Below are 14621 nucleotides of genomic sequence, written 5' to 3'. Positions count from 1 at the left end.
AAAAAAAAAAAAAAAAAAAGCTGTAATACATATTTTAAAATAATAATAATTGACACATAATTCAGCAGGCATTTAACAAATATTTACAGATCATCTACTGAATGCTGGTGTTATATGAGATACTCAGCATAAAAAAAAGAAAACGTAGACTTAGTCTAACGAAGACAGAGAAGACGGTGGCACTGACAACACCTTCCACAGTGGCTATCATACGGAGGCTAAAGAGTAAAAACCTGAACAGAACAGAAATAATATGCAATGGCCAAACCTTTCAAGAGTAAAGGTAAACTTTTAAAAAATGTGTTCAATCCAGTAGAGGGTGAGAAAGAAGAAATAAAGAACCAAAAATAAAATTCATGACAAGTAGAAAGCAAAGAAATAAAAAATGCGTAAGAGAAAGCACAAATGATATTGAATATATGAATAATCATAATTTCAAACAGACTAAACTCAACAATATTAGGCTGGGTTTCATTATTATCATTATTGTTATTATTTCACTTTTAGGTTCAGGGATCCATGTGCAGGTTTGTTATATAGGTAAACTTGTGTCACCGGGGTTTGTTGTACAGATTATGTCACCACCCAGATACTAAGCCTGGTACCAATAACTATTTTTCCTGCTCCTTTCCCTGCTCCCATCCCCCAGCCTCAAGCAGACCTCAGTGTCTGTTGTTCCCTTCTTTGGTTCATAAGTTCTCATCATTTAGCTCAAAATAGCATAGTATTGATAATAAAGCCACATACCTATAACCATCTGATCTTCAACAGGGCTGACAAAAACAAGCAATAGGGAATGGACTCCCTGTTCAATAAATGGTGCTGGGATAACTGGCTAACCTTGTATAGAAGATTGAAATTGGACCCCTTCCCTACACCATACACAAAAATCAACTCAAGATGGATTAAAGACTTAAATGTAAAAACCAAAAACTATAAAAACCCTTGAAGACAACCTAGGCAATACCATCCCGGACATAGGAACTGGCAAAGATTTCATGACAAAGACATCAAAAGCAATCGCAACAAAAGCAAAAATTGACAAGTGGGATCTAATTAAACTTTAGGGCTTCTGCACAGCAAAAGAAAGTATAAACAGGGTAAATAGACAACCTACAGAATGGGAGAAAATATTTCCAAATTATGCATCTAACAAAGGTCTAATATTCAGCATCTATACGAAACTTAGGCTAGGTTTTAAGAAAAATGCTGAAAACTTAATTTTTAAAAAGTTGAAAGGTGGGGATCAAACAGCACACGTGAGCTACAAAGAGGTAAGATTATGTAAGCACTAGAGAAAAACAGATACAAGGTAAAGAAACCCTCATGAGAAACAGTTTCTTCAAGAAAATGATAAAAGAAATAACTGCACATGAAAATATAAGACTGACTTAAATATGCTTGATAATGTGTCCTTCAAATAAATAAAGCAAAAGTCAACAGACTTACACAAAGAAACTGATAAGATTACAACCACAGTGACAGATTTTAACACAGTTCTCAGTAATTAAAAAAATCAAACAATAGAAAGCCTTGAACAATTTAAACACAATTAACAAGTGTGAGTCAAAGAATATCTGTGCAAACATGTACCCAATAGTCAGCAAAACCACACTTTTCTCACATACCTGTGTAATATTAAAAACAAATCATATGTCAAGTTTCTCAATAGATAGAAATCTCAAAGATACCAAGAAAATCAGTACTATATATGGAGAGTACATGCTCTGAACACAATGCCATATTAGAAACCAAAACAAAAAAGATGACCAAAAATTAACTCGTGGAAATCTAAAAGCATACATCTAAAGCTTGGGTTAGAAAACATCATAATAAACATGAGAAAATGTTTAGTGCTGGAAGATAATAAAAATAGTACATACCCAAACTGGTAAAGTACAAATTTCAGCATTAAAAATCAAGCAGCAGGGAGATGTGGTGTTTGATACCATGTGTAGGAGTGTAAAGCTATGCTCAACAATGCACAAAGTTGCTGAAGCAGCATCCTTGCCTGGGATAAATATCCAGGGTTCATTGTCTAGCACCAAGACTAAAGACACAGACACAAAGGAGCAGCAAGTTTAGGAGTGGAGAGCTCATAAGCAAAATAAAAAGAAAGGAGAGCGGCGCTCTCTCTCTCTTTCAAGAGAGGGGCCTCCCAAAGGAAACAGCCAGCCTGAGGTGGACTGTGCGAGAATTTATAGGCAGGCTTGATGAGGCAGTGTCTGATAAACATAGATCCCCCAGATTGGTTCGACCAAGTGTGACATTTACATGATGGGCAGGGAAGGGCTCGTTGCACAACCTTAATCCTTTTTTTTTTTAGACAGTTTCACTCTTGTTCAGGCTGGAGTGCAATGGTACAATCTCGGCTCACTGCAAACTTCTCCTCCTGGTTTCAAGCAATTCTCCTGCCTCGGCCTCCCAAGTAGCTGGATTACAGGGGCACACCACCACGTCCAGCTAATTTTTATATTTTTAGTAGAAACGGGATTTCATCATGTTGGCAGGGCTAGTCTTGAACTCCTACAGACGTGAGCCACTGTGCCCTGCCGCCCCACCCCAATCTTATTATGCAAATGGACTTTCTACTTGGCCAGCCCCATCTTGTCTGCTCCACACAGTACACGTGGCTGGTAGAAGAGGGAAGATGGAGCAATAATTTTGAACGTGCCTATTCCGAGGTAGCCTTTTCCTACTGGCACAACTGCTGGCATTCACTGGTGTGAGCTTCTAGCTTGTTTGTCTATGTCTGCAGCTCGATTTTACAGCCTGCTCTTTGTTAGAAAAGAAAATGATTTGGGGGCTGCTTTTCGTTAAAAGGAAAACCTTGCCGAGGATTCCCATACCCTCACTATCAGTAATGTCTTCTTAACTCCTATATTATTGTTTTTGAATGGGTACTAGGGAAAGACCCACACCAAATTCAGTAGTGGTTATCAGAGAAGAAGAAAAAGGAGGGATGTGGGTAGGGTTTTCTTTGTATCAAAAATCATTTCTTTTTTAAAAATACAGCAAGATCTAAAACCAATAAAGCAAAATAACATAAGTGATTATTCCTGAAATCTAAAATCATATGTAATCAAATTATGTCATTAAAAAAGCTGTTTAAACTTTTATACATTCTTGTTCATAGTTCAAATTAGCTGTCTAGTATTATATATTTACATCACAAAATAGTACATATTTTAGTCAGTCAGGCAAAAATAGTAGTATCCTGTCAAGTTTTAGAAATATGTAAAGTATCTACACCTGCTATGATTTAAGGATATCAATAAATCATAAAACACTTATTTTCATTTTTTAAATGAGCCATTTACTAACATAACACATAAAACAGGAAAATATGGCCATCGCCTTTTGATGTATTTGGCACTCTTGTTAATACTACACTAAAATGAAATAAAAATTCTGTTTAACAAAATTAAGATAACTATAGGAGTAATTCTCAGAAGAGATCATTTTAATGGTAGTGCACGAGGATGACTGCAAAAAAAAGTCATTATTGATGCATGACTAATGTGGCTGTGCTGGTTACTAAGCTTAGCAGAAATTAGAAATGCCCTATTTTATATTTTACTGGAAATACAGCATTTGGGCCAATTATAGTTTTTGCTTCTTCTGTATTTGGACTTGCAGGATGACAGTTTGTGAGTAGCAGCCCCCACATGGCTGTGGTTAGTTTGATATACATTGTGCAACTGAACAAAAATGTAAGAGAAAGTATTTTTTAAAAAGCTATTAAAACATAGTGTAAACCTCTGTAACCTTACACTCTTTCCTTTCATTCCATTGAATACCATTCAGATGTTTATTTTCAGGAAGTAAAACCCATAATTTTCCCATAAAAAGCCTCAGAACTATTTTTCTTAATATAACACCTCTCATCCAAGAGTACACCACAATGATTCACAAAATATTACAATCCTTACTGAAAGACCACAGAGATTTGAGGAAGATTCAAGCTACTGTATAGGCATTGCTCAAGCTGTTACAAAATGCAGATATTTTGCAGTTTCCTAAAGCAAAGACACTAAACCTCTTAACAAAAAGCTAAGATTTTAAAAGAGAGAAACTCTCCTTAAATTGGGAAATTAGACGGTCACTATGTCATTCCAGAAATAATGCGAGGCACACCTACACAACGCGGCTCTTCACAGAGCCAATTCGTAAAAACAGTCTTCACCATAGCACTTGGCATGAAACATCCTATGCACCTCTTGTTAACAAAAAGTGTAAAACTCTGTAAAATATTTGAAGAGATTTATTCTGAGCCAGACGTGAGTGACCATGGCCCATGACACAGCCCTCAGGAGGTCCTCAGAACATGTGCCCAAAGCGGTCAGGGCACAGCTTGGTTGTATACATTTTAGGGAGGCATGAGACATCAATCAAATATATCTAAGAAATACATTGGTTTGGTCCAGAAAGGCAGAAAAACTCAAAGTGGGGCTTCCAGGCTACAGGTAAATTTAAACATTTTCTGGTTGACAATTGGTTGAGTTTATCTCAAGACCTGGGTTCAATAGAAACGAAATGTTCAGGTTAAGCTAAAAGATGGTGGAGACCAAGGTTCTTTTTAATCTTATGGTGTCTGCCCTTAGAGATAATAGATGACAAATGTTTCCTATTCAGATATTTAAAGGGTGCTAGACTCTTGATCTGTTTAGTTTAGGGAGGGGCTGGAAGAAAGAGATCTAGCTATGTTAATGGAGATTCTTCACAGATGCACACCTTCCCCGACAAAGGACAGCTTTGCAGGGCCATTTCAAGATACGGCAAAGAAATACGTTTTGGGATAAAATATTTTTATTTTCTTCCTTGTCATAACTTATGCCAGAGTCAGTTTGGAAAGCAAGTCACGACAAATAGGGTTAAATAAAACCCATCTGATGAGAACTGTTGTTTGTAGTGCACGTCCTGGGCTGTAACGTGGGCGAGTGATGAAGGCAGGTATCCCTGCGCTTGACCAGGCAGCAAGGTAAGACTGTCTTCTCTAGTCAAGTCTGTGAGCAATGCTGGAGTTTTTAAGTGCATGCATAAAGGGTGTCTCCTTTGCCTCTACTTAAAAGGAGAAGGATTTAAAGGAAAATGGGGAGAGAGGGAGAGACTTGTAGGGGGGCGGAGAGAGAGAGAGAGAGAGAGAGAGAGAGAGAGAGACTTGTCTCCTAGACTTGACTCCTTGGGATTTAAGGGAAAAGAAAGAGAGGGAGACTTGTCTCCTTGTGATTTAAAGGGAAAGGGGGAGGGAGACTTGTCTCCTTTTCTCTACTTAGAAGGAGAAGGATTTAAAGGAAAAAAGAGAGACCACTTACCCTATGTGAAGGTGGTGAGAGGGTTGTTGGGCTGGTCTGATGCACTGAGGTCGCAGGCAGGTTTCTTCACAGACAAAGAGCAGGGATAGAGGGATAGAGGGTCAGTCTCCCAAAAGAGTACCCCTGTCCTGGGTTTCGGGACCAAATGTTAAGTGCACTCTGAATGAAGAGACCCCCTAAACAGGCTTTGTGTGAACAACATGGCTGTTTATTCACCTGGGTGCAGGCAGGCTGAGTCAGAAAAGAGAATCAGCAGAAGGCAGTGGGCTAGGAGTTGGTTTTATATGTTTGGGGTAGGCAGTGGAAAGTTACAGAAGTTATAATTCAGGGTGGTTTTTGCAAGCTGGGGAGGTGTTGCCAGGAGGCAGGGCTGTCACTAGGTCTAAGGTCCAGTGTCACTAAGTTGGCTTATCAGTTGAGGCAGGAACGGATGAGGCAGGAACGGTTGAGGCAGGAACAACAGCAAAATGTTGCAAGGTCGGTTAATCATTGTGCAGGGTCCAATGTCACAAGGTTGACTCAGACTTTCTGGCTCTCGGAGTCCATCTGGAGGTGCACATGTGGGTCACAGGGGTCACCATGGCATAGTACATGGTGCAGTCTGTTTAAAGAACCTTGCACTCCCCAGACCCCTTAATCAGAGCTTAGTCCTCACCCTTTTAGGGCACACCTTAACTGCAAGGATGCTGTCTCAGGGACTCAGTTTGTCCAGATGTTCATGTGAAAATAAAATGAACCTTGGGACCCTCTAATCACTAAGCCACGGGAAAAGTCAAGCTGGGAACTGCCTCAGGCAAACCAGCCTCCCATTCTATTCCTAAATAAGATGGTTACAAAGATAAGGTACAGAACTCCCTTAAAATTTGGTCACAAGGAAATTCCCTGTGGACAAAGGACAGACAGAACTCAAAGTCATCCCTCTGAGGCTCCCCTGAGACAAATGTATATCTGATTGCTTGCTCTCCCCTATTGTTCATGTAAAAATGCAGATTCACTTAGCCAGACTAAATTGTGTCTTCAGTAGACACGCGATCAAGGACTCATAAGAATGAACCTTTTGCCTCTTATCTGCTTATGACCTGGAAGCCCTCGCCCCAAGTTGTCCTGATTTACCTGACTGAACCAAGATACATGTTGATTGATATCTCATCTCTCCCTAAAATGTATAAAACCACGCTGTGCCCCGACCACCATCGTCAGGACCTCCTGACATTATGTCATGGGTGCATCCTTAACCTTGGTGAAACAAACTTTCTAAACTGACTGAGACCTGTCTTAGATATTTTGAGTTAACAAGGGCCTTGAGGTCCACTCCTCCATCGGCTTCACCACACAGCCTACCTCCTGTGCTGAGCTCCTCCAGACATTGGCCTGGCTCCCTTCCCAGTGTCATGAACCGGCTGCTCCAGTGACCTGATCAACACAGAGCACCTGACCTTGTGTAATACATGTGTTCCTTTGTAAGAAAATACATTCCTCAAGCATAAGGACTTTGCCCTCTCTTCATTCATCTAACTTCATTCGCGGAACACTGCCAAGCACAGAGTATCAGCTAATACATATTTTAAATAAATTAATTAATAGGCACTTTAATGAATACTTTAAAAGCGCATACATATGCACACACATTCACACATATGCATCACACATGCATTCATGCATATACACACATTAATGCACACATACACATACCCACACATTCATGCATGTACACATACATACCCACATGCATGCAGTTATACATACGCACACATTCACGCATAGACATACATACATGCATGCACACATATACGTACCCACATGCACTCATGCATATACATATGCACACACATGCATATACATGCACACACACATGCACACACGCATACCCCAAAACATGTTTTTTTTGTCATATCTTGAAATGGCCCTGCCAAGCTGTCCTTTGTGGGGGAAAATGTGCATCTGTAAAGAATCTCCATTAACATAGCTAGATATCTTTCTTCCAGCTCCTCCCAATACTAAACAGATGAAGAGTCTAGCACCTTTTAAAGATCTAAATAGGAAACATTTGTCATCTATTACCTCTAAGAGTAGCCACTGTAAGACTTCAAAAGAACCTTGGTCTCCACCATCTTTTATCTTAACCTGAACATTTCCTTTCTATTGAACCTAGGTCTTTAGACAAACTCAACCAATTGTCAACCAGAAAATGTTTACATTTACCAATAGCCTGGAAGCGCCCCACTACCCACACACCTGCTTTGAGTTTTCCCACCTTTCTGGATCAAACCAACGTATTTCTTAAATGTATTTGACTGATGTCTCCTGCCTCCCTAAAATGTACAAAACCAAGCTGCACCCCAACCACCTTGGGTACATGTTCTGAGGACCTCCTGAAGGCTATGTCACGAGCCATGGTCACTCATGTCTGCCTCAGAATAAATCTCTTCCAATATTTTACAGATTTGAATCGTTTTGTCAACAGACATACTGTGTAGTGTGAAGTCTTGGCTTTAGTGTAACCACCACCCCAATATTGTACATTGTATCCATTAAATGATTTCTCATCCCTCACCCCCTCCCACCCTCCAGGTCTCCAGCATCTTTGATTCCATTTACCATGTCCACTTGTGCACATTACTGAGCCCCCTTATAAGTGAGAACGTGTGGTATTTGGCTTTCTGTTTCTGAGTGGTTTCACCTAAGATAATGGCCTCCAGTTCCGATCACTGGAGCTGCATGGGACCTGATCCCATTCTTTCCACTGCTAAGTAGTGTTCCACTGTGTGTTTGTATCATGTGTTCTTTATCCAATCATCTGTTGACAGACAGTTTGATTCTATGACATCACGAATGTGAATCATGCTGCAATAAACACACAACAGTGCAGGTGTCCTTTTCATGCAATGATCTCTTTTCCTGTGAGTAGATGCCTGTGGTGGGATTTCTGGATCTAATGGTAGTTCTATTTTTGGTTCTTTCAGAAATCTGCATACTGTTTCTGTAGAAAACTTAGTTCTAATTTGTATTAAGTTAGATTCCCACTCACAGTGTATAAGTGTTCCCTTGTCTCCACATCCTCGCCAGCATCTTCTGATTGCTGGGGCAAGATGAAACTCTAGTTCAAGACTTCACTTGGCATCTGGAATAAACACACATGAAGCTGCTTCTCTTATGTCACACTATGGAAAGCCAAAGGCTGAGTTCTGGAGTCCCGGCACCACCAGCAGTTTGTGGAGCTCTCATTGGTAAGCAATGGCTCAACTAAGAATGAAAAGCAGCTCCAATGGTTGTAACTTCAACAGATCCCTCAAAACTGCCAGGATCAGCTGGGCGCGGTGGCTCACGCCTGTAATCCCAGCACTTTGGGAGGCCGAGGCGGGTAGATCACGAGGTCAAGAGATCGAGACCATCCTGGTCAACATGGTGAAACCCCATCTCTACTAAAAATACAAAAAATTAGCTGGGCATGGTGGCGCATGCCTGTAGTCCCTGCTACTTGGGAGGCTGATGCAGGAGAATTGCCTGAACCCAGGAGGTGGAGGTTGTGGTGAGCCGAGATCGCACCACTGCACTCCAGCCTGGGTAACAAGAGGGAAACTCCGTCTCAAAAAAAAAAAAAAAAAAAAACCTGCCAGGATCGAGCACGGACTAAGCAAGCAATTTTTGAACACCTACTGTATGCAAACAAGAGATGGCTCTGTCATCAAGGTGAGAATCTCACAGGAGAGGATTAATCACGTCATTCTGACTGCACTGATGAGCCCTGGAACAGCAGTGTAGACACGAGACCAAGTAAGGGGCCAAACTCAACTACTGGGAGGCCAGGGAGGCCTCCTGGGGAGGTGGTGGAGACAGCCTGGACACAGTCTGTTGCGGGGGTTTGCCTATGACCCAGGCCACAGAGCAGGAGCACAGAGTGCAGCTGGCAGATGCTCAGCTCTGGCTTCCAAGAGCCCCGTAGGCTGTGGTGCCAAGGACCAGGCCCAATGGAGTCAATTCTGTGTCTCAGAGTCAGCCCCGTTCGCTAGGCTCATCATCAGGTGGGTGCAGCTGGGAAGCCAGTGTGGAGCCTCAGCTGCTCTGTGGGGTCAGAGCTTGGGTGCCAGCAGGGCCTGCTCAGATCTCACACCCGGTACCCCCGCTCTGTCTGGGGCTCCAGGGTGATGAGGATGCCCTGTGCCCACGTTCACGCTGCTGTGGTGTGGGGACAGACCCTGCCTCTTCCTGGCAGGTAGATCATGTATGTCACATAGGAGCTGGCCCAGACGCACTCCTGTGACCGCACTATGGGAAAACACAGCATATCCAGGTCACCACAGAAGCTGACCGGGGTGTGAGAGAATGGCCCAGCCCAGCAACCTGGGCTTCACATAGGCCCCCAGCCTGAGGCCAGGTCCAACGTGTCACCAAGGACACTAACAAGGTCAAGGCACAAGAAGGCGCCACAGGCTTTAAGTCTTGAAAATAAATGTATTATAATTAAGCCAACGAAATACAAAAACCTATTTTAAAACAAACCTTTATTTCACTGTGAATTCACTTCCTATATCTTCATTCTCCAAGTCAATGCTTTTCCACAGCTTGAAAAAAAAAATCTATGATGATGCTTCCAACACAACATATTTCAAAAGCCAGAATGAAGCTAAATGTAAGCACAGCCTCATCTGGCTCATCAAGTCTCCTCGATTATTGAAATAAAATAGCCAAAGAAGCCAAAATGAACCCAGCACTAGAGGAAGAGATGAGTAACACGCGTCCGACTGTGGAGGTTATTTATGTGTTTGAGCAGCATCCACTGTGCCTGCTGTCCCCAGGCCCAGCATCTCTGTCCTCCTCCCATGGGGGTGTGCACGTAAAGCCACCCCGATGCTCAGGCAGGTGCGGCCACAGCATGGGGTGTGGTGTGAAGTGTTGGGAGTGGGTTGCCCTGGTCAAAATGCTGGGTTCACTTGAGATAACGTGACATTTAGATGGTGAAGAGGGAGGAAAAATGGCATCCAGACAGAGGAACCAGGCAGCCATGGAGTCCAACTCCCAGCTCACAGCCCATGCAGAGGGAGGAGGAAGACCCTGCACTCTGCATCCTCATCCATCAGATGTTCTCACTGAGCCTGTGAGAACACACAGGGAAACGCCAATGCATTCCAGAGACTCGGTAAATGTTAGCTCCCAGCCCTGACACTCAAAAAATTCCACAGCACAGACTCTGGCAAGCACCTGGGGTGACTCGGCGCCACGGTCTGGACATTGGTCTCCCACAGAATTCATCAGTTGAAATCCCCATTGCAATGGCATTGAGAGGTGATTCAGTCCTGAGAGTGGAGCCTGCATGAATGGGCTGAATGCCCTTGTGAGGGAGGTTTCAGGGAGCGTGTCTTCCCTTCCTTCCACCACATGAGTATACAGCAGGAAGGCCCCGCCTGTCAACCAGAAAGCTCTCACAAGACACTCATCTGCCAGTGCCTTGATCTCACACTCGCCAGCCTCCAGAACTGTGAGCAATACATTTCTGTTGCTTGTCAATGTCCCGTTAAAGCAGCCCCAACAGACTGAGACTCCGCATGGAGGAACTCACGCACACCAGCCTGCCTGCAGGATTTTAAATATGCGTCACTCTACCTGTGGGAACACAGCCTGTCATGGGGAGACTAGGAAACCACGCAGTTTTCAGTCCAAACTTGCTGACTACATGGGACGCTAAACAAGTTGATGCAACCTTTCTATTTCTCCATTTTATGCACCTTCAAACTCCTCAGAAAACCAAAAGTTTTACCTAACAATATGTGAGAATGGACAATTCCAGTTTAGATGCAGCCTTCTCTAATACACTAGGGGAGGATGGCTGGTTCCATCCCTACGCTCTGGCAGTGATTTCACGTCATTTTATGGCGCTTAGAACAGTCAGCCTTGTGCATATGTTATTTCACCCATGACTACGCCCTTCTGCCTCGTAATTTCTGTGAAAACTGAAACCATATCTAACTCAGCTTCTGATCTGCTGCTGCAGGTGCAGAAATTCTTGTGCATCCATCCCTAAAAGTCACAGGAACAAGAATTGTGTGACAGTAGTTGCATGTGGAACTTAAGAGTTTTTTAAAATAGTACCCATCAGCCTGCATAAATTTATATTTCAAAAATAAGAAAAATAGCTTTCATTTAATGGACTTAGCACATGCTAAGAGATTTACATGCATTTAACCCCTTAACAGAGAACAGCTTTATATATGCAAAAGGTTAGAAACTCTTCCATTACAAAATGGAAACAGAAGAAAGGAAGCAAAATTACAAGATCACACCAAATAACATCATATCATTTTCTGAAATAATTCTCTTGAAAATATGAGAAAGTTGGTTAGCTAAAGTTAAAAGAATTATCTTTACCATTATCTTAAAATTAGCATGTTATTTTTTAAGTTATAATTTAGAAAGCATTGAAAACTCCAAAATTATATTTTGCATATGCAACCTAAACATCTGAAACAATTTTAAACAAATTTGGGAACTAAACTGAAAAAAAATCTTAGACTGAGCTCTAATAGGCCAAGTTTTAATCTAGGCCAAGGTTTATGGCTCTGTCATAAACTCAGAAGGAAAAGAACAAAATGAGAAAGAAAATAGAGATTTATAATAGAAATGCTGACAGACCATTTTCCAAACACCAAAAATAAATTACGATTGGCTTTGAAATGACCACCTTTAGTAAGAGTCATGCACAACCAATACAAAAATTAAATGAACTAAGAAATGTTTTTCTAACAATTGACAATTTTTGAGACAAGAAGCACCAAGTGTCAAAAAGCATGGTAACAAATACATTTTAAATGAAAAATTGGCTGGGCACAATGGCTCACGCCTGTAATCCCAGCACTTTGAGAGGCCAAGGCAGGCAGATCGCCTGAGGTCAGAAGTTTGAGACCAGCCTGGCCAACATGGTGAAACCCCCTCTCTACTAAAAATACAAAAAGTAGCCCGGTGTGGTGGCACATGCCTGTAATCCCAGCCACGCGGGAGCCTGAGGCAGAAGAATCACTTGAACCCGGGAGGCAGAGGTTGCAGTGAGCTGAGCTTGCACCAGTGCACTCCAGCCTGGGTGACAGGGCGAGAATCCGTCCCAAAAAATAAAAAGTAAAATTTGCAACATGAAAGAAACTTCACATGTAAGATTCATTTATCTTCATAACTGAAAATTTTTAACTCAAGGATGACAATATTTGGGAAATTTAGTCAATTCTCATTTAACTATATTATCTAAAGACTCACAGACTTTAGAAAAACTGACCAGACAGACAAGTATGTAACATCTCAGGAGAGGCTTCTCTTCATCTTTAATGTTTACATGTTGCATTTTGAGAATAACACAACAACAAATTTTAAATACTATTTGTCAGACCTTAGCCTCTGAAATCTATGTGCTGATGAGTCTTTTCAAGAAACCATTTTTTCTCTAGATTTACATCTACTTTCTTATACAAAGAATTGAATCCTTTGCTTTATGTTGGTAACAGCAAGTCACAGTTCAAATTGGTACCTGTCGAGTGAATAGATCCCAGGTTCTGGGCACTACCGAGGGTGGACATGAAGACAGCACAAACCCTAGTCTGCATTCAAGTGTCTTAAAGTCAAATGCCTTTGCCTGGAAGTTTCACTAAATAAATTTAGTAGGTCAGACTTATACTTTAACATCCTGTAGCTATCAATATTTCATTAAGCTGCACTTGAATTTAAAAGGCATCATAATATTTAAAAAATAAGAGGGGTTCACAGGGCACGGTGGCTCACGCCTGTAATCCCAGCACTTTGGGAGCCGAGGTGGGCAGAGTGTGAGGTCAGGAATTTGAGACCAGCCTGACCAACAAGGCGAAACCCCATCTCTACTAAAAATACAAAAATTAGCTGGGTGTGGTGGCACACACCTGTAATCCCAGCTACATGGGAGGCTGAGGCAGGAGAATTGCTTGAACTCAGGAGGCAGAGGTTACAGTTAGCCGAGATTACACTCCAGCCTGGGCAATAAGAGCAACAGAGCAAGACTCCATCTCAAAATAAGAAGAAGATGATGATAATGGGTATTAAGCTAACAATAATTTTAAAAGTTAATAACTCAATTATTAAATTCATTTAAAAGCCCAGAAATATATAAAATCTAATAATCAAATGTTTGCCTAATCTTGACAGATCTTACTGCAAAATTAGTAGCATCAAATCATGGCTCTCAAATACAAACAGTGCTGCCTTTCTTGCCATAAATTACCTAATTTACTTCTTTTTCTTCACAGCTTTTCCAGAAAAAAAATAGAAACATGGAGTATTACACATAGCACTGATTTGACTGGTACACACTTTGTTTTTGAAGTATGCCATTTTAATAGCCTCATAAAGAAGTTACAAATTCTTCAAAGGGATCCTTCATTCATCTCGGAGACCTACTGCACAATGTTTAAAAACATGTTTGCGAAGATGGCCGTTTAGGAACAGCTCAGGATTGCAGCTCCCAGTGAAAGCACAGAGGGTGAGTGGACGCCGCGTTTTTATTGCCCACAGACTAGGAAATTCCCGGGCAGAGGAGCTCCACAGTCGCCAGCGCGGCTGTTTCGGCCAGCGCAGCCGTGCCGGCCAGCGCCGCTGCTTGCTGCTTTGCCCCGCGCAGCTGCTTTGTCGGCGCCCCGGAGCCCCGGTTCTCCATACAAAATACACCGGTGCGGGTGCCCTTTTGGCTGGTGATTGGAGCCACGGGAAGTCGCCCATTCGCCAGTTCAAAAAGGGGACTGAGCAGAGAACCAGGACAGTAGATTCCAGGGCAAAACAAACAAACAAAAAAAAGCGTCACAAACCTCAGTGCCGCTGTTTAAGCCAGCACAATGAGTGGCCGAAGGGGAAAACAAACAGACCCCGGCGCCTCTTCAACAGGCGACTGGAACACCAACTTAAAAAAGGCTCTGAGGCAGGGAGCCAGGCGATCAGGCTCGGCTGGCCCCACCCCCAGAAAAGAACAGCAACCAGAAACTGGATTGCGAGTTTCACAGCAAGCGCAGCTGAACCCGGGACAGTCCAGCTCTGTGGGGGAGGGGCGTCCACCATTACCGAGGCAGCCCGCCGTTGCCAAGGCAACCCGCCATTGCTGAGGCAGCCCGCTGTTGCCAAGGCAACCCGCCATTACCGAGGCAGCCCGCCGTTGCCAAGGCCACCCGCCATTGCTGAGGCAGCCCGCCGTTGCCAAGGCAACCCACCACAGCAAAGAGACTCCACCTCAACAGAGGCGGGCCACCATCGCCAAAGCAGTTCTAACTACACCCATATAAACAGGACTGCAGGGAAGTTCACTCG

At 42.6% G+C, this 14621-nt stretch overlaps 1 protein-coding gene across 1 annotated transcript in view; it reads right to left on the bottom strand.

The window, feature by feature from the left end:
* WDR27 (WD repeat domain 27) overlaps nt 1–14621 on the bottom strand; it is a 275100-nt gene that overhangs the window by 182303 nt on the left and 78176 nt on the right. Inside the window, exons 22-24 of the mRNA XM_037731066.1 lie at nt 13841–14062; nt 9427–9581; nt 5316–5379 (exon numbers count right to left, since the gene is read on the bottom strand). Coding sequence (XP_037586994.1) covers nt 5316–5379; nt 9427–9581; nt 13841–14062 — 441 coding nt within the window. The remainder of the gene's footprint in view (nt 1–5315; nt 5380–9426; nt 9582–13840; nt 14063–14621) is intronic.

The sequence above is a fragment of the Cebus imitator genome, unplaced genomic scaffold (assembly GCF_001604975.1).
Source record: "Cebus imitator isolate Cc_AM_T3 unplaced genomic scaffold, Cebus_imitator-1.0 Scaffold380, whole genome shotgun sequence".
Classification (NCBI taxonomy): Eukaryota; Metazoa; Chordata; class Mammalia; order Primates; family Cebidae; genus Cebus; species Cebus imitator.
Note: the sequence above shows the minus strand (reverse complement) of the source record. Positions and strands in the feature narration are given on the sequence as shown.